The sequence below is a fragment of the Triturus cristatus genome, chromosome 11 (assembly GCF_964204655.1).
Source record: "Triturus cristatus chromosome 11, aTriCri1.1, whole genome shotgun sequence".
NCBI classification, from domain to species: Eukaryota; Metazoa; Chordata; class Amphibia; order Caudata; family Salamandridae; genus Triturus; species Triturus cristatus.
In genome coordinates this window covers 1,042,465,248-1,042,486,364 of record NC_140594.1, presented here as the reverse complement: position 1 = coordinate 1,042,486,364, position 21,117 = coordinate 1,042,465,248, and the positions used below count along the sequence as shown (strand labels likewise).

The window sequence follows — 21,117 nt, the reverse complement described above, 5'->3', positions numbered from 1 at the left end:
CTGGTGACTACATAAACCATGAAACCAAAGATTGAGTGGTTTGTAAATTTCCCCAGAACCCTGTGTTGGGAATATAGTACCATATTACTTTACCCATTATGTATTTTTATATTGCAGGCTCATTTTGCTGTGTTTGACTTGAAAAATCCCCCCCCCCCCCCCCCAACCAAGTGTGGCTAACAATGGGCATCAACTGTAATTAGAATATTTAGGTTTTGTTTACTATTAGTAAATAACTTGTTGATAAACAAATGAACAATGGTGAGGGCTAGTGAATTTTCGCCATTTGGTGAGTGCTATCTTCACAGCATAAGTATGGATTTACTTCATTGCCAGATAATTTACCACATAGTTTACAAATTGGACAAAAAAAACAATTACGGAAGGTGCTGCATAATTAGCATCCCCCCCCCCAGATAATTCAGTCCATTTTACCCCATAATGTTACCCTTCATGCCACATAATCCTAGCTACCAGACAATTGTAAAGCACCGCAGAGAAATTTGAGGGCTGTCATTATGACAACAAAATCCATATTCACAGGGATCTTTGAAATATTTTCTATATTTCTCAGCTTCCTGTGAAATATGGGCTTTATACCTCTGTACCTTGTGTAATAAAAGCACCCAGCATGTAATAGGTTATTTAATTCTATTGTTCAGTGTTGGGAGGGGCCTTGGCTCACGAGAAGCAAAGCCTCAAGTGGGGCATGAGGTTCCTCCACTCAGTAAATGATGGTAATAAATAGCCTCTTGCATTCTGCATATGTAAGGCATTTTTCAAGTTTATATTTATTTTTTAGAGATAAATAGTTGTTAACTAAAACCAGGATCTAAAGAGTCAAATTTGTGAAGTAAGGTAAAATGACATTGAAAAGTCCTCGTGTCTATTCATTATTTCCCTATGTAAAGTAGTTGTAATGTGCAGCATGCCACGAAGTAAACAATGATTTTTCTCATGTCTTTTATGCTTCTTTCGTAATAAACTAAAATAGACCTTTCACTAGTAATAAATGTGCATATATTAGTGCAGTTGCTTTAAACAACATGAATTATTGTACTACACTTATTTTGACTGTCAAGGCACATATATATAGATATATTTCACTGAAATAACCAAAGGTTAAAGTAACGTTATAGTTTGGTGAGTAGGACAGTGACATTAATGTTTTGAACTTAAAAAGCTACAGAATTTCACCAGTTCTAGTTAGCAGAGCTAACTATATCTTTCACCCCGCCATCCACTGCTTATTACCTCGTATATTACATCACTCATTGCATGTTCTATGGCATCACTGTCCCTCAGGCTGTTTTCTTTTAAAGGGGAGGGCCCCTGAGCCTGTTACAGGCCCCGGGCCTGACTATAATATGGGTGGGTACCCAGACTATAATATGGGTGGGTACCCACCCGGTGCACCCACAGTCAATACATTGGGGGGGGGGGGGAGTGCAGGGGGAACCCCAGGGCCCCTGCAGCCCCACCCGGCTCCATGCGTGGTATGGCAGCCTCTTCCTTGGCGGGCCCTCCCCATATAAATAAAATTAGATCCTGGGTGATGGGGTCCCCAGGGCTGAATACGGTTCGGGGAGGTGGGCTGTGTGTCCCCTCCCCATATTAATTAAACTGCCCTGGGGATGGTATCTCTGGGGCCAAATATGACTCGGTATTGGGGCCGCGTGCCCTTCCCCTTAATTAAACATAGGATCAGAGAGAATAAGGTCTCTCTCTCTCTCACTCTCTCTAAAACCCAGAGTCCTGTAATGGCTGGCAGACATTCGGAGCTCTCGCTCCCACGGGAGTCTGATTCCTGTTGGGGAGAATGGCTCAAGAAAAAAAAGCTGATCAGAACACTCAATTGCTTAAAATTGGGTCTGAGGTACTCTCACGAGAATCCTCAAACCCAACCGTCCAGATATACAAATATATTTACACCTTACTCTATGCCACTCCACTCTCCATCATGCCACTTTACACCATGCCATATTACTCTCTTCCACTCTACCCCACACAATGCCACTCTACTCAATACCACACCAAGGTGCTTTAATCCATCCAAGAATGGATGACTTCTCATCACCTAAAACTGAATTCCTTCTTATCTCTACCTCAAATGCTCCACCTCCTGTTCAATCATGGATGGATAATCTAAACATTCTTAACAGTAAACCTACCATCCTTGACAGTGCCAAATCCCTAGATGTCATCCTGGACAAAAGACTCCACCTCCAATCCCAAATCAGCAGCATGGCCGAGAATGAACACTGCACACTTCCAATTGCGCCTGCTCTCAGGATTCAACGCTACGTTCCTGAGCAAGACCTGAAAACTCTTGTCCAATCTTTGGTACTCTCCACATTGGAACACTGTAATTCTTCCCTTGCAGGCCTCGCCAGGTCCCACTTATCTCCTTTTAAATCTATCCTCCACTTAGCCGTGATTTTCATCTAAGGGGCCAAAAGAAATGGCCATGTCACTCCTATGCTACCAACTCTCTGCTGGCTTCCTATTGAAGCCAGAACTATATACACAACTGCTTGCTTGTATCAACCATAAAGCCATTCACACTTCCACCCCTTGCTACCTAGCAAACAAACGCAAGATGTCAGGTGGCTCTAGACCTTCACGAAATGCAGAAAACCTGTTGCTGGAACCTCCAAACTTTCCGCTTCAACTCTGCAAATATATAATATGTATTTATGTAACCCTAGGAGCTTTAACTTTTCTAAATCTGTTATTTGTATTGAAAATTTAATGTCTTGTCCCCTACTACCTTGTTACTCTAAATTTCTCATGTAACTTACTTTCGCTCTATTGTAAAGTGCTTTGACACCTCTGGGGAATATCCGTGCTATATAAAAACGCATCAATATACGCCACTCCATCCTACTTTATACCACTCTAATCTATGCCATCCAATTCGACTCTGCCACACCACTCTGCTCTCTGCCACTCTACTCTATACCACGCTACTCAATGCCACTAACTTTTACCCACCCTGAACTGCTGTACAACATGGCTAAAAGACCATAGCAATGACAATAGCTTCCACATGAGCGAGAAATATTGGGTATGCCAATGCTTGTTTCATAAGAGCAAATATTTGACAGGACAATCATTAATTGCTGCTGTTGAATGTATTTTGAGTTGTGAGGCTGTGTTCACCCCCTTTGGTTGACGCCCCTGATCCTCTCCGACTACCCCCGCCCCTCCCGAGAAGCCTTGGACTGCTCAACCCGCACAGCCACTGAGGGTCACGAGCTCCCGGGGTACTTGGCCCACTTGCTCAGGACCTATAGTAAGTCGGACCCTGTGACACCAGGAGTTAAAGGCTTCAACCCACTCTGTTGGGCCCGGTAGCCCCTGCTTGCCCTGTGGCCAAGGGGTTCTGACCGGACCATATTACTTAGTTACCTGTTATGTTTTCTCTGTATATTACATGACTTGCTTGGTTTATTGAATTTTTCACAGTGGCTTCAAGACCTGTATTTCACAGAAATGACATGATCAGTATGAAATATTTCTTGTATTTTACATTTTCACTGGGATCATATAGCTTTCCTAAGAGAATAACAAACACACTAATTGATCATAAGAATTTCCTGATTTTTGCTATTTAGAAACTAGCTCACACAGCGCTTTTCTAGAGCACATTAAACTCCGCACTGGTCACTGTCTCTCTGGAAGGTCAGAACCAACTGTCTTTCTAGCACGGAGCCATCAATCTTGCGGCTAGTGGTCTGTAACCATTATCCATGAAGATCTCAGTCAGCAACAAGCTTTGTGCGGTTTATAATACAGCATTTACATTTTTCTTTATCTGCCTCAGTGAAAATTAAACACTTATCACTGGTCCCTTTCAATCTTGACCTATTGAACTTACTCCGGAAACCACCAGCACAATTGCAGGTGGGAGTTTCTCCATCTGCACTGGGGTGTGTCCTTATGCAAAGGAGGGAACTATTTGCCACTGCGCCTGGGCTGTATTGTAGATGTTGGGAGCAATATCAAAAACTGTCATGCAATGCACTGACTTTGCGCAACATTGAAGGTGGTGCACAGGCTGTATACTGTGGCATATCTTGAGGGGTATCCGGGAGACCCAAAAATAGGGTGACCATTACCAGTACAAAAACCCAGGACGGCCATCTATGACTTCGAAATAGGACTAAATGTTGGCAGTGCTCACAGCAAGAGACTTTTTAATCAAGTAAACTCTGTTCCGAGTGTGATGAAAGAGCCGGTATAAACGCGGGCCTGCACAGCACAGTGGTAAGTGCGCATTCTTAACCCTCTCTCAAAACCAGGACATATTTTTTTTTAAATTTAAGTGGCGGGGCAGGGATTGAAAAATCGGGATCATCTGTGCAAAACTGGGACCTCTGGTTATCCTACCCAGAAACCCTCCCCAAACCCCACTCCCTGCTCGCCGACAGGCATACTAAGAAAAACTGCACCCACCTGCAAGTAGTTCCATGCCCACTCCACAAACTGAGGCCAGTCTGCAACCAGTGAAAGACTGCGCTACTGTGAGCTCGGACATTCACTAATGTGGGGCTGATGTAGCGGAAATCGCATTTTTATTGTAGGGGTGCAATAAAATCACATGTGTAGAGCGCACCCGCATATTATCTTTCGTCGTATTAACATGAGGTATTAGAATTGTGAAATGTATTAACTTGAAACAGTGTGTGCTTAGGTCATTGAAAATTAACATGGAGAATTAACGTAGAAAGAGAATGTTACTAGCAGGAAGCAATCACATGAAGAACTTGTGTTGTGAAACTGACATTTATACATGTACTAAAATGTTCATTAATCATGTCATTTATTTAATGTAGGTAAATGCATTCATTGAATGTGCCTTATTGTCCTATGCAAATTCATAGAGCTCATAAATTGGTTTCTTATGTTAGCTGAATCTTGTAGGCCTGAAATGCATTTCCCTGGAAACTCTTGCTTCAGAATTAATAGCTGAATTTCATTTGTGTGTGGAATTTGTTCTTTCTCGCGTTTTGTTGCAGGTGGAAGAAGCACTCTTGTTAGCTAGAATAATGGCTTTGATTTAATAGTCAGGCAAGGAGAGAAGAAGTTGCATCGTAAACTTGAGTTGGTACAGGAAGGCTGTTATGCTTCATACAGGAGGCCTGGAAACCAAGGACAAACTGTTGCAAAACCAGGACACCGTTATCCCATGGAAAACTACCCTTAAGATTGTACCCAGAGCAGATTGCGTGACTCGCAAAGACTCTTGGGAAGGATACTCGAAATAATGTGATGTTGCGAGTAGGGAAAGTGCCCACATCTTCTTTTAACTTCGGAGAGAGAGTACCTTTGAACAAGCTCTTTCTCGATAGCTCTATGTTAACTGACCCAATAATGGTAGTGAGACTTCTTAGGAAGACTCCACATGCTGACACCTTTTTTCATCCATTTTCTGAAGATGCCCAAGTTATGATGCCATCTTAGAGATAGATTAATGCCTTATACTCATCAACCCTCAATGCAGGGAAACTGCCTCATGCCTTATACTCATCAACCCTCAATGCAGGGAAACTGCCTCATGCTTTTTTTATCCTCTGCATCCTATTTCTTGAATTCATTGTTTTGCTTATGTTACATCGTCTAAATTGGATATGCGGATTTGGCTTTATGCTGAGTCTGATGTATTTCTACACTCTCGTCTCGAGATGTTTTTATGTCCAATTATTTCTGGCTTTGTAATTAACTAACCTTACCTAGTTGTCTGTGGTTACTATGTGTCCAAAGGATCTCTTGTTGATTTGATTGGCAATAATAATAATAACAAATGCCCCCTTCCCGACCCCCCCCCCCCCCCCCCCACCCCCACGCTTCCATGCTGCTAAAAAGAACCATTGGATTGTGACTCTAGAAAAGATCCAGAATTTATGGTCCGGCCCCTTTCAGGGCGAACTGCTAAGAGTTCTGCCGTCACTGCCAACAGCTCGTTTTCTTGTATAATCAGTCCAAGTCTGCGCAGGGCACACTGAGTCAAGGGGGAATGGAGGGCAAACAGCGACAGGGTACCCAATGTATCACTCAATGACTAATGAAATGTATTAACAGCAGACATTTTGGCACTACGTTAAATGTCCAGCGTGATTGGTCACTGATGGGATCACGAGCATCTCTGACACTTAAGCAAAATGGCTGCTCTTTATGGAGAATAAAGAGAACCTTAACCCCTTCAGCGCGGCGCGGATTTCCGCGCTGAAGATTCCGTGCGCGGGCGGGGCCATGACGGAGCGGTTCCGTCATGCGCACAGCGCAACCGACGCACGTGACGGAACCGCTCCGTCACAAGCGTCGAACGGGTTAATGTACTCGCGAAACTGCTGGTTATTCCACCCTCCTCTTTCTATAGCAGCACCGATAACCGTGGATGGAAGCAGGGTAGAGCCCAGTCATGCGTTCAGGCAAGCTGCTTCCAGCATGAGAAACAAGGCTCAAAAAGTTGTCTGTTTGTGCATTTCCGATTACGTCATCTCTGCCCTGTCCATAGAGCGGCCTCTTCCTGTCAGTCCACTGCACAAGTAAACCTCCGCTACACAAAGCCCTCTTTAGTCTCGCGCTGCTGCTGGCAGACTCCCATTCTCTGCAGAAACCAGCGAAAGGGATTCACTGCAACCGCCGAATTCGGAAACGGGACTTCCCAACCTTGGAATTGCTGATTTATTTTGAGTGCAATTTACAGCACTAAATATAACCCGTCCTGGACCCCGGTGACCCGTGTGCACCATTCGTCCATGCGCGTGCAGCAAGGTCGCCTTCAGGCATGTCTGAGCAAGGACACAAGGGCAGGAGCTGCTCATTCATTCAGCTGGACTAAAGCCAGTTTTAGTGTATTGTTTCGGAATTATGCAAATGTCCCCTCGCTTAGTTGAAGTAATTCACAAAAGTGATTGGCTCCTGGAACTTTTGCCGAGTTTTTTCACGTTCCACTTTAACTAATTACAGTGGATGCTGGTCCTAAGAAAAACAAGATCTTGTTTTAGAGTTTCTGTTGCAATCACAGCAGTACCAAATAGCTTTATTTTCAACAAAGACAAAACAGTCCCTCTGTGACCTATACATCCATTTTAGAAACAAAAATGTCAGCATTTATTCTTAGAAGTTTAAGTAGATCATATCTGCTGATGTGCAAGCTATTATCAAAAAGCGACATTTAATTATTGCACGTACAGCAGATAGTCTAGGAAATAAAAAAAGTCCATTCTATTTTCCCTAAAAGATCGACTGTTCTGACTTTTTTTTATATGTAAATTATTACGTTTTCTGTTGGCGTAGCTATCGTCTAATAATTTGGCAAAGCTTGTCTTTGACAGCCTAATGTTTTCAAGTTCCAAACGTCCCATTTTAAGTGAATGTACTTCAGTTATCATATGGCCCATTGCTGGGTAGGCCATGCGTTGTATTCCACTGCCGTGAATTTCTGTTGCATGTTTGCCAATAGCATTACTAAAGAATTTGATGGCAGCAGCTGCCTCTGTAATAAACAACTTCAGAGACCGTTTTTAAGCGCAAAGTTATATATATTCTTGGGAACATCATAAGTGTAAACAAGACCACGGTGTTAATAAAACCGAAAAAAATTAAATATTATGGGTTTAAATAAAATTTCTACCATCGTATGGAGGAGGGCCTGGTGAAGAAAAAATAATTTGTTGAAAATTACAATGCTTTCTGTTACTTACAAAACCAGATTTTGTTTCACACAATTCTGTACATGTTGAAAAGTACATTTTTTGAAATGCAAGATGTCCCAGTTAAAAATGAAATCAAAATAGAGATTTTGTTTTAAATACATGTTTTCTGCTGTTGCTTTCCAAACCTAGCATTGGCATAGAAAATAGGTTTGTGTGCAAGGTGTGTTGTTTTCATTAGCAATAAAGGTGTGTGTGCTGAGAAACAGCCCAGTCAAAAGCATCTGGAAAATGGCTGCTAAATAAACGTACAAAGCAGTAGAGCTAACCATTGAAAGGTGTTACCAGACTGTTTCTGTGATAGTTCCCAAAAACCCCCGAAATGCAGTGCTTAATTTGAGCCGGTGATTTCCGGTGCTCGGCACCAGCTCTTAATTGTTGGCACTGTCACCTAATTGTTGACATTGGCCCTTATGACAGGGGCCACGTGGTGGCGCGGTAGAGATGAACAGATCAGCAATTATTTATTAATTCAGGTTGCATTAAAAACAACTAATACCTACCGCCCAAGCAATTTCATAGCTTTGGGAGCCTGGACTAGTCTGAATTGTCACACTTGTAATAGTGTGCTTGTTAGTAGTTATGTTGGTTAGTAGTTATGTTGGTACTGACATTGGTAACGCTGTCAGTGGCAATGTGAGGTGCAAGCTGCAGAGACCTCTCCACTAGAGACCTGGCACTTATTTATTTACACACAAGTACTGACCTGCCCAAATGGCTGCCCACTGGTTTGTGACCTGTATGCGTCACCACACATGTGCATGTGCACACATGATGACAGTGCTGTGGCCATCTTATTAATTTTATGGCCTACCCCAGTGTGATGAAGTATATGCATCATGGTTTTTTTTTAATTGACTGTTCCAAGATGGCGATCAGCCATTTTGGAGCAGTACATTAACACATGTTGGTGTGCACAGTCTCGTTGTAGAGAAAGGAGCAACAAGGTAGTAAATTGCAGCTGCAGGACGCGCTGGAAAAATATGAATAACAAAATTTACAGGGATGTGAGAAGGGGATACTGCGTAAGGGGGCCCATTATCAAATTGGAACTGCAGGGAAAAAAGTAAATTAAAATAAATTGTGACAGGATGGACTGGGGCACAATTGTGGACCTGAGGAAGTCCACGCTGCAGAGCGGTGGTGAGCAAGGAGGGGAAGGGACACCAGCACCAGGTTATAAGGGCGTGTGTGGCTTTGGCCTCACTAATAATTTATAAGTGTCCATGGATCAGAACAGGACCTTTCAGACTGTTTACTTGCTGAACATGCGCGAGGCTCAATGTATTGTCAGGCACCTTCTTTCAGACAAGCATTGGCAATGCAATAGGTCTTGCATTTGCTAGAGTTTACGCAATTGGCATTGTAAATGACACTGCCTTTTATTTATCTGTTTTGCTAATTACCACATAAATAGAATGCATTCTCATTTACAATACCAATAGCTTAAACTCTTGTAAAAGTGATACCTATTCAAAGAAGCGGCCGCCGTTGTCCCAGGGTGCTCGGAAAGTGAAAGCACGCTTGGCGCGCTCAGTGTTGGAGAAAAGCATGCCAGTAGGAGAAACTCATTAAAGAAAATAGTGCTTACAAAAAAAAAGACGCATTTTGTAACAACCGAAGTAAAAGGGCCTGCCCTCATGGGAGGTTACAAATGAAGTCAAGGTGGTACTGAGGAGGGACTAACAAGCCTTTTAACGAATCAGAAGCCAGCATTTATGAAGGGCAATGACACAAGCTAATGACAAATATAAGTGGAGAGTGAGCGGGGCTTCTATTCCATACAATACAGCATGCCGAAGAGTAGTGCATGCGCTGCCCAGGCTCGACCTGAAAAACAAGATGAGAAGGAGTGATGAGTAGTTTTAAGGGGACTGAGGATCGGTATTAAGGACATATAAGGCTGCAAATCAAAGCTCTCTCTTTTTTCCTATCTTTTAGCACCAAAGCACTATAACATTCAAGGCAGAATCTTTACTTGTTGAAAAACTACCCTTTTATAAACGCACCAAACAATCCTTGTTTTAAAAAGACATTTTGATTCTGCATTTGCCTCTAGCATTTAATTCCTTCATGGGCCCTTATTATGCATAGGGCACACTTTTCCTGCTTGTGCCATGGTGCCCTTTTAAATAGGAGCGCTGTGCGCAAACAGTGAAAGTGCACCCAAATTCAGTGAATGCACTGCCCCCAGGGTAGCTGCAAACTCTTGCTACACAGGGGGGGGTCAGCAGCGCATTGAAGTGAAATAAGGAACAACTGCTTTAAAGCCGATCCGTGTTTCAAATTGTATGCGGCGAACCGCCTGCAATTTAAAGAGGTATTAGAGATCCTTTACAGACGGGTACAGTGAGCGACTGCACCTGCCTGCGAGGGGATGTCTGGGGTGTCTATGTGGACCCCTTTCCCACTTCCAGAGGGCTGCCATCAGGGTGCTCACTGACAGTGTACCACATTTTTTACAGATTAAGACTGTAAATGATAAGCTCTATTTTAATAGTTTTGTTAATACGATTTTGACGACCACCTTTTCAATAGTTACTTGTAATATTTGTACGTAAACTGCCTCATTTCCTCTGGGGTGAGTTCAGGAAACAGTTCTCCACAAGTGTAAACTCATAATTTCGAATTCACTTCTTACTGACCATATTAGATATTTATTCGGTATGGGTCAAGTGTGCAGCATTTTACCGCTGTCGCATTTTGTAATGGAATGTTCCATCATTATCGGACAAATTGTATGAAGGCCTGTTGGGGTGGTTGAAAATCTCATGTATTGGAAGAATGCATTGTTTCATTTGTCCCCAGAGTCTGGGTCCTCCTGGTTCAATTTTCGGTTGACACTCTGACAATCATTCAGAGGAAGCGCTGTAATTTTATTTGGGATAACCACGACTGACACACTCGCAACACCTGTGCAAGACTCCCTGTGCTGAGAGTTGGGAGGTTCCCCAAATTGAGAAATACTCTCTTGTGACTCAATTGGCAGCAACCCTTTGACAGTTGTCCTGCACCAGAGATAATCCTTGGTGCTGAGTAGAGCAGGAGGAATGCTAAGTGGCACTGTGCAACATAATGTGGATGGCTAGACACCCTGACGCTCGGGGTTCTCTGCTACAGGCCACCATGATCAAATTGCGTTACTGCCATAACGTTGGTAGGACTCGGAAGTCCACAAGCTACTTATTCCCCTTGACAGCGATAGTGGGCAATCCAGATTTTTAACTAGGTGTGTTCGACATGGGCTACTTTAAATGGTCTGATGGGTCACCACCAGTGTTGGGCTACTTGTTTGACATGGGAGTTTTGAAGGGAAGTGAGCAAATGACTTTGGGCTACTGCTAGGTGGCATCTACAGACTGAGGCTATTCCTCCATTGGGTATTCCAAGATAAGCTTAGGACTGGGTGGAGTAGGCTCACCACTAAAAAGGATCTCTTTTCTCAGCAGGTGGTATGAAACTTGCTTTATTTTGTTTCTATAGAGTTCGAAATTAACCACCCCTACCAGACACATACATATGCTAGGAACTGAGCCTCAGAGCTCCAGAATGATGTTCCCAAGAGCTCCTGGTGTTTTTATGGCATATGCTGGCAAATCTTCCATATGTACATGAGGTATGTAAAATGCATATAACATTATGATCCGATGGCGCCTGTGATGCTGACGGTAATCTGGGGGATCAGACTTCGATTGGGGAGGATGGGGTGTGCACCCGCACCTCTATATGCGGTGGGCTTGTGACGATTGTTCATAATTTCTGGAAGGAGGTTCTATCGTATATTATCGCAGTGACCTCTATTCAGCTGCCGCTGAATCCTTTACTGATATTGCTGGGGTGGCAGATGAAGAAGGGTTGCTCCATCTTAGATGAGCAAATTAACTTCACAGCTAGTATTAGCAGCCAACCCAAGTCATGCAAAACCGGAAGCCCCCTGATCCCCTCCAGGTATTGATTTGTAGTGGACTAAGGTTTGAAACTATTGTAAGACAACTAACTGAGGTGCACTCAAATCTGACTCCCCATTTTGCTTTTAAAGACTGGCTGTACAACCTCATCCCATTAAGAATTCTCTTTAGTTTCTGGCAGACTTTGACTTTGGAGGCCAGCTTGAACACATGACCTGCCCAGTCGGGGCTAGCTAGAGGCAGTGAACAATATCGAACTACATGTCACCCTCATTGAATCACGAACATTCGTTTATGCTACTCCGGGGGTCTTTGGAGAGATTTATTTTGAGATACTTAATCTTGGATTATTATGTGTAATGATAAAGACGATGCTCTCCCGTGCAGGTCTTGCGCCTGGTGGTGGCTAAATCGCACTCTTGGTGTACTTTAAAAATAAAGTTGTTCAAATTTAATTGTAATTAAACTGAATAGCTTTTCATCATTAGTCTAATCCTTATTTTTCATAAATGTTTTAAATAAAGAACTACCTGATGTTTTGGGAGAAAATTATTTTTCTTGGAAGAGTAACCTCTGAAACCTTTTCTTTATTTCTTCAATTTAAATGTTACCTTTATTTTTTAATGTAATTGATGTTTACTGTGTTTAAAATAAAATGTATTTAGCGAAGGATACTTTTACCCGCCCCCTTTTTTAAAACATTTTTAAAAAAAAATTGTATTGCTTCTTTTTTGTTCTGGTTATCAGTTTTTTTTCTTAGGTTCCCGGGTGGTCATGGTATATTGTGTGTTGTCCATTTTTCTATGTAGTGAAGCTTTTGAAGAGGGTCCCCCTGCTGCACCTTCATCCCCTGATGACTACTGTTACAGCCCCATGCTCTTTCCTTTTAGCAGAGCCCTCAGGCCCCTCTTAAGCTCTCGAGTGCCCTCTTTACATAGGAATAGCTGCGATCGGTTCCATTGTGTGGTGCATCCAGTCGCTTGCCGCACCTGCAACCTTCCATCTACCTTCCAGGTTATTTTCAGGTTTTACACTGTCTTCAGTCTACTCTGTTATCTCGTGTTAAAAGCTTCTCCTGGCTCAGTTTTCCACTGCTTATCCATATGTCTCTCCAATCCCTCACTGTCTTGATGAGCTCCCCAGTGAGGTCTGTCCCTTGCCAACTTCTCCTAGTGGTGGACACTGAGCATCGACCTGGGTGTAGTCTTGTTGCTCCATCTGTAGGACCACAGCGGGAAGCATGGGGGTCACCTCACTCTGGTTTGTGAATCCAACCATTTCAGCGTATTCTCCAATCGCTATTTGCAGTCTCTCGACATAAAAAGGTGCTATTATCACCCTAGTGAATTTTCCTTAACTCTGTCATCTTTAGTATAATGGTGAGTGTTTTAGAAGGTAAGAACATCACATTAGTTTTGCCAACCAGTAGTACTAGATACATTGTTTATTTCCTTTCAGCCTATTTGTGAAAATTGTTAACCTTTGAGTTCTTCATAAACGCTGTAAATAGTGTGGTAAATGCTTGTGTCTTTTGTTGTTAAGGACATTTCCACAGATTTGACCTGCTTTTGTCATTTCCACCTTAATATAGGCTTTCTTGATTAACTGTGACTTATCCACTATGCTGTGTAACCATCACACTTCTCAATGGGATGTGTTTGGGCTCCTTTTCGAAGATAAATTATTGTGGATTTTAATCCTCTATATAATTATATGCTAATTGGTTATCAGAAGGTTTCGTCACTTGGGCATAGCGCTCACTCTCCTAACTTGGCTCGTTGAGTTGAATGTTCGAGTTTTTTTAGGCCTGGCTCTTTCCTTTCCCAGTATGGTGGTTTTCCAACACCTGTTGTCTGGGAGATGACTTGGTCCAGTTTTGCCTCTAGGTCGATACTGCAACATTAATTAGTAGACTGTATTAATAACCATGAAAGATTCGATTTATGATGGGCAGTTGTTGCTAAAGATTCTTATTGTGCGCCTTTTATTTACGGTATGCATTGCAGCACTAAAATCACTTTTTGCATTACACAGGTCAGTCTCTTTGCCAGCTTTCTTTTATTTATTTTCTGATATATATATTTTTTTTTTGTTTTTGTTTTATAATACGTTTTTGATCAGTATATGTGTCAGTATCTTCCCCGGTCTTATTCGTGAATGGTTACTGTAGGGAAACCTCCATTACATCGCAAGTTCCATTACATCACAAGTGCCATTACAGCGCAAGTTATTACAACGCATGACATTACAACGCTGACCAGCACCTTCCCTGAGGTAAGCATTCATGGTGTTAGAATAGTAAATTACGTTGTAGTGGTGCATGCGTTGTAATGGCTTCTATTGTAATGGAAGTTGGATTATAAAAAAAAACGCGTGTAAAAGTATGCGTTGTAATAGTTTGCGTTGTAATGTCATACATTAGTTACTATATAGTGAAGTCTGACTGCTTGTCATTGCAAATCGTCCCATTTTGAGCAATTGTCTCAGGGCAGGAATATTGCTGGCACACGGAAAGCCGTATGCAAAGACTTGGGATGCGAACATTGATTTATCAGATTCTGCACTGTAAATTAGGAAATCCTTCCCTTGCAGTCTCCACTCCCGTTGACCAATATTGATCCTTCTTAAATGGATGGCATAGAATCCGATCCTTCCCCGATATTACAGTACTTAGGATGGGAACAGCACGTGAGATAGGAAGACTACTTTAATACCAAAGATCTTTGGAATTTGCACCTACCTTCACAACATGCTCCAGCATCAGATAGACCATTCCATCAAGATCCCTTCCAGATTCTTAACAGCTCTTCTGTATCCTACCAGCAATGACAAGAGGGCTATGTTCCAATGGGGTTGATGGGAGAGGTACAGCTTCTGATTCTGTGGTACCTTGCATTTGTATTTCAATAGTTTGCGATTTTCAGTTTAGGTGGAGTTTTAGTGTATCGTTGTCAGATTGGTCATTCGGTTGTTTAACGTTGGCCTTCCTTTTGTGTTTTTACAGGATAAAAATGGGCATGGAGCAACCGAGTTGGAAAACTTCAGCTCAGACCGCATGAAAGTTCTGCAGTTGGATGTGTGCAGTGAAGAGCAAGTCGCTCAAGCGGTGGAATTTGTAACTGAAAACCTGGAGGAACCTGAGAAAGGTACAGCACCTATATTGGATGTCACCTCTCACCGAGTACTTGTGGAAAAGCAGACTTGTATATCATATGTCAACTGTAGGGACTACTTAGTGACCATTCGTTTGCCTACCCTAACCCAGTACGGTAAGACTGCCGACTGCTGAGCCGGTTATTGTACTAGGTATTGCCATTCACCAGACTGTTGGGCAGTGTGATGACGAAGGCACAGAAGTCGATTAAAGGTCGAAGACGCCATTCATGTATATGTGTGTCGCTTCTCTTTCACGCTCTTCTTCGCTTGTGTTCCTCCGCCACGCGGTTGTCCGTTGTAGCATTACTAGGGCTGTGGTTCTGTACGGATAGTTGGACTTGGGTCTAAGCTACCGACTTGGCTGTCCCCAGATCTACAACCCAATTATTTGCTAATAAATCACGGTTCACAACAATAAATTATTTCTTTTTCACCTGTTGGCCTGCAGTTTAGAAATGAACTAGATTTGTACAGATCCTGCACTGGGTTTGTGGTCAATCCAGTGGTTATTGTTGATTATGGGGATTAGTCTTGTGTTCTCAAGGAGAACATTCCCATACATTTACCTCAGGGCCTTTGTGGTGGGTTCGAGAGTAGGAGCTGGGGGCATGGGGGATACGAGTGCATATGCAAACCTGTGCTAGTTTTGCATTTAACGTTTCTGTTGCAGCTCTTTTATCACGCATTTCCGGTGCCACAAAATTTAAGACCCTTAAATCTGAGTACGCTCTCACAGTCTAGGAATGAACCCTAATAAGGGTTTTCTTTTACAAAAAAAAATACATTGATCAATTAGGCTACTTGTCGGTGGGGAAGGTTAAGAAGTTGTTAAAAACGAGATTCTGCCCACTGTGTGTAAATAAATGCTGTACGTTATGATAACAGAGAGACCCCATGGGAGTTGATGAGGAATAACCCAAGACTATGTAAACTGGTCATAAAATACTACAACAAAAGAGTTTTTCTTTTTTTGTAGTTTTCATATTTGGTCTAGCCTTATGACCAAGGGGTGTGGTCAGTATGGGCAAGTGGTGGGGCCTGCTAGAGGGCGCAGTGGCGTAACAAAATGTGATAGCACCCCCCCCCCCTACGAGATGTGCTGAAGGGGCCCCTTGCACTCACATCAGTAGGGGCTGAGGGGGCCACCTCCAGTATGAGTGAGCCTGCCTCCTCCCCGCACGGGCTGCGGGGACCTTTGTTATGGCCCTGGGAGGGCGGTTTTAACCAGTCGCGTCTGGCATGATTCGCGGATGGCGGTGCGGGGGGGGGGGGGTAGCACAGGGGTGAGGTTTAATTAAAAAAAGAAAAAAAGTTTAACTTAACTTCGCCGGCTCTGTCCTGCGTCACGTCTCATTCTCTCTCTGCTCCTCACAGGAAGCAGGCAGCCTCCCTCCATTAACCGAGCCAATCACAACGCTGCAATGGCAGCCTACATGGAGAAAAGGGAGAGTGCGTATGGCTGGTTTGGTTGGCCCTGGGACCGACCAAACGGCGACCTCCGAGTGGGCAAGCCACTCCTCCCCTGCCCTAGAGCAGGACCGCTCACCCCCAAACAAACACTTCTGCTTGCTCACAGTGCGAGAAGCAGAAACATAAAATGGTATGCTTCTCGCACTGCGAGAAATCAGTGGGGCGACACTCCTCCGCCCACATGGAGAAGCCACCCCTGGCGTTAACCCATGTAGCACACAGCTGCTGCCCATTGACCTGCCTAAGCAATGCATTGTACTGTATTCTTTGCATATGCTTGATGAACTGCAGTGCAATGCTAGGTGTCGGTGTTTGGCAGAATATGCAGGCAACATCTGCACAGGTTTCTCACCAGTGATACAATGAATGACCCCTACCCTACTACAAACACAGCAGCTTTGCTGTCATGGACTCACACAGTACGTACGGATTGTTTCGTGCATAAACGTTGCCTTTACAGTGCTTGTTGTCGCAAGGTAATTTCATGATAAGAAAGTAAATTTAGCATTTAAGTTTTCTCTAGGTATACATGACATGGGCCGCGGTAGTATGGAATGTGGTGTGTGGGCGCAGAACCGCGCTCACCTGCCACCCTAAATCATGCTCATAGGCCACCCCCAATCCATTGACTTGCGATATTACCACATGAAGATATAAGTATTCCTTCTAACCCCCTCCCTGCCTTCAAACTTCCTTCAATTTGTCAACTCAGTTAAATTTAATTGGGTTCAGCAGCTACAATCATTTGTTGCAGCGTTAATCTATTTTGAGTCACATGCTGTGCGTATGCTGCCATCTAGTGTTTGAAATCAGGAAGTATTGGTATCAAAACCAAACTGGGTTTTTGTGTTTTTTTTCTGAAGTCAGACTTTGTCCTCCGTGGAAGGGTTTAGAGGTCAATTGACGAGATATTCAATTCTGAGTTTTTGGACTGTTGGACATACCAAGTTTCCTGGCCACTTATTCAGATAAGAAGGCTGCAGGAAGCTCGCCTTTCGACGGACTTAAATTAGTAAAGTTTTTCATATTAGTCTTTGACCAGGCCAGAGAAAGTTTACTTTTACTCTGCTTGGGTCTCTTAAATGCCGTTTTCTGACCAAATATACAGAGTAGTTTAAATTTTTGTGAATTGCTCCAAAAATTGGCATTTAAATAAACGCGTCTGGCGCGTTTGTCATATCCTGAATCCCAACACTGTTAAGCTTGCTTTTACTTAAACCCAAGACCCTTAAATCCCGAGAAGTGCGCCTTAGCAAATTGGGCAACGAAAGAAATGGCCTTCGATACACCAAGGTCCAAAAAGATGAGCCATCGATGTTGACCATGGGTTTCAAGGGCTGAGAATAATGCAGCAGAAGGCGCTAAGTGGGAGCAGCATGCTGATTTGAACGACTAAGAAATTACCTCTTTATTATTTCGAAATCCATGACTTTCGCCCAGAAAATATTCTTGAAATGACACTTGAAGCCGATGAGCCTAGAGAGCGTCACACACAATCACTCTTGGAGCTACAAAGTAGAGCATTCGGGTTTACCGAAAGGTCCTTGACATCACATCACAAAAAGGTTTAGGACAACGAATTGATGACATCTACAATGCTGGTAGGTAGATCTTTTGAAGTTCACTTCTTCCAGGTCGGCACCAAAAGTATCACAAAAAGTGTGTTGGCACAACTGCAAATTCTGATCATATTGAAACTCTGAAAGTTCAAACCCTGTTGAGTATCAAAAGCTAGTGAAGTTTGTCAAAGCTAAAATAAAAAAAAATCTACTTGAAGTTTCGGCGATCATGAAGAATAAACCAAAAACGTAGACGGGCTCACCAGAAGAGGAGGGAGAAATATGAAGTACCAGCTGGAATTGGCTGAACGGCAGCTTTCCCTCCCCACTGATGATGATGTTCCTCTTAAGTTACCCGTGCCACATCTCCCCGTCTACCCCCACAGAGACACTATTGTCCTCACCGCCTCTGAAGGTAATGTTGATGTTGTGGATACTGTTGACTTTGTTGATGACTTGATCGGAGTTGAAGGTTTAACTGGTACCAGGCCTGATATGCTTTCGCCTGGCGCTGACCCCGTGGCCAAATGAAGGGGGAAAAAAACAAGTCGGGTAATCCAAACCACCCACTGGTTACCAAAGAGCTGAGTACGGTACCCAATTCACCACCATTGGACTCTGCCCTCTGGGATAGCATAAGTGGACAACTTAGTGACCTGCTTGATCCTAAATTACGTCCTATGCACGACCGCCGCACAACCATTGAGGAACGTCTGAAAAACGTCATCATTAATGTTGAGGGGCATAAACCAGTCTCATCAAAAGAGCAGCCCAGGGTAGATGTAAGGTCAACTCACTCAATTGATTCTGCTTGGATCAATGACGGGGAAATGCTGGAAGGGGCCATGAAAACGATCAGAGACCTATCGCATCCTCAGGAACACCTCTTAGCCCTAGAAACCAGGGGTGCAGCCGCTCTGGGCATTTGCCCTGTCAGTAGCCACTCCGCCTCAGTTGGAAGACAAATTTGTCCAGCATCCCGTCCTGTGATTAACTTACCACCAGCTTCTTGCCCGTATGTGGTTATATTAGCCAACACTCCAAGCTTGACCCTGCTATAACTGTCTTCACTGGAACTAAAAAGTAAGGTGACACACTGGCTCAATACAAATGTGAGATGTCACCAAAACCTCAATGGTGAAATTCTCTTGGTGTGCAGAGTAGGGGAAGAGTGGCCTCTACTCGGACAGTTTCCTGGAGACTGCATAATTGTAAACTTCTGTTGGTCTCTGGTTGCTGGGGAAATCCTGTCACAAGTAAGGGCAGCTCAGCAAAGTCCGGAACAGTTAAGATCCTACCTCTGGGCTTTTTCTACAAACATTTAGCTTCTACTACTCCCCTGTACAATACAAATCCAGTCTCTTCTCAACTCCCTCCTTCGTCACAGTGTACGGACAGCCCTGGTTTGGGAACAGATTCATGGTACTCTCTGGCCTGGAGGATAATGACTGACCGAGTGGAAGGGAGTGTGATTGTGCTGACGTTGCAGCCATTAAGGACTCTGCGTATGTGGACACTATACACTCGAGCTGTATGATCACTCGGCCTCCTCTGGAAATCTGGGGTAGCCCATGAACCCCCACTGGACTCTTAAGCCCTTGCTCTGTGCCTCCCCTGCATAATTCTACATGAGGCCCGATCCTTCTGACTACAGCGCAATTGTACCTGTGGCTGCCAAGGAAGGCCTGGCGTCATCTCTTGCTAGTTAAAGGCAGCTCTGCATTGAGATTCCTAAGCTGGAATATCACTGTCCTGGCTTCTAAGTTACTAATTGAGGATTGGCATACTTTAGTTAATACCTATGATATTGCTTTTTTGCTGGAACGTAAGTGCGGGATAATATCTGTTTCGATGGGTACACATGTTTCAATCTTCCTGCAGCTCCCTCCACTGCACGATGAGCTAAGGGGGTTTGGCCGCCTGGTTTAAAGTAGGAATTAGCTGCAAAATATGGCCAATACCAATGGAGGGGAAACTATGCAGGCCTTACATTTAGTTGGGGATAACATTTTGGTATTCTTATGGGTAATTTTCATAACCATGAATTCTCTACTAGGGAAAAGCAGAATTTCCATGGGCTATTTGCCTTGGTAATAAAATTAGCAGAGAAGAATGCATATATAGGAGGATCATTCAATCTAATCCCGGCTGGTGACTTTAATGCAAAAGTGGGCATCGTGCCTACCCTCGCCTCATCAACCTTTGCTCCAGGTGTAGATGAAGTTAATTGGAAGGATGTTATGGACTTTAGGGGGCGATTACTATACACCTTTTTGGTGACCCCTTATCTAGGGAGTGATGTCTCTGTTTTGGCCATCTCTACCTCCCGGACATATATATATGGGGAGGGGGTGTAGCTCAAGTAAATAATTATGTCTTTGTTTCTCGGAGCTTTCACCTTTTTATTCTGGATAGGGTGTTGTTTCCTACTATTTACAGCGATCATAATCCTCAATATAAAAAAAATCCTCTAAAGGCCCTGATGATTAATAGGGGGAGTCTGCAGGTTCTATTCACAAAAGACGCAGAGGGTAGGCTTGTCTGGCGCTCCGCAGATATGAAGACCATAATAATACAGATTCCTAATGAGTGCGAGGATTTGGTTAACTGTTACTCATCGGAGATATCTGGGTTCACTGCTGCACTAAGTACCTTTGTTGGATTAACCTTTCGTATAAGAGACATGCTGTCTAGACACATGGGAACAATATAAGACGTAGCTAGTCCTGGTTTGAGAAAGCCTGCAGAATTACCAATGCTAGGGTGCGGAAGTAATCCCCCGGGGACCAGGTAGCAATTAGTAAGTGTAGGAAAGTCTACACCATGGCCCTAAAAAAAAAAAAAAAGCGTGCTTAAGGATGAGAAGTGGGAAACCCTTGTAGCTGCCTGCCAGACCAAGGGCCCACAGGCCTTACGGAAGGCAGTATTTGTTCACTTTGCCCCAGGGGTCTCTCCTGACAAAGTGAACACTCATATTGGGCCTGAAAGCTGGATAGACCACTTTAGTGTAATTTATCGCTCCAGCACAACAAGCTGAGGAAGTATTGTTTGACTGTCCTCTGCCCTTGAATGTCCACTTCTCAGCAGAGGAGATTCTTCAAGTCCTCCTCCAAAGCCCCTCAAAAAAGGCTCTGGACCGGATGGGACCTCCATGAACAGATTTACTTAAAATCCATGGTTCTAGCCCCCCCTTCTCACTAAGGTCACTAACTCTGCCTGTAAGTCTGAGGTCCCTTCTTTCTGGTGTAACTTCATAATTGTGGCAGCCTTCAAAAAAGGAAATGTACACAACCCTAAGTGCTG

General features: G+C 43.5%; 1 protein-coding gene across 3 annotated transcripts in view; it reads left to right on the top strand.

Moving 5' to 3' along the window:
• The window catches only part of LOC146785903 (D-beta-hydroxybutyrate dehydrogenase, mitochondrial-like), a 76,079-nt gene that overhangs the window by 39,765 nt on the left and 15,197 nt on the right, over positions 1 to 21,117 (top strand). For all 3 annotated transcript variants that reach the window (XM_085635283.1, XM_085635280.1, XM_085635282.1), the window contains one exon: positions 14,634 to 14,775. In XM_085635283.1, the coding sequence (XP_085491409.1) occupies positions 14,634 to 14,775 (142 nt within the window). The remainder of the gene's footprint in view (positions 1 to 14,633; positions 14,776 to 21,117) is intronic.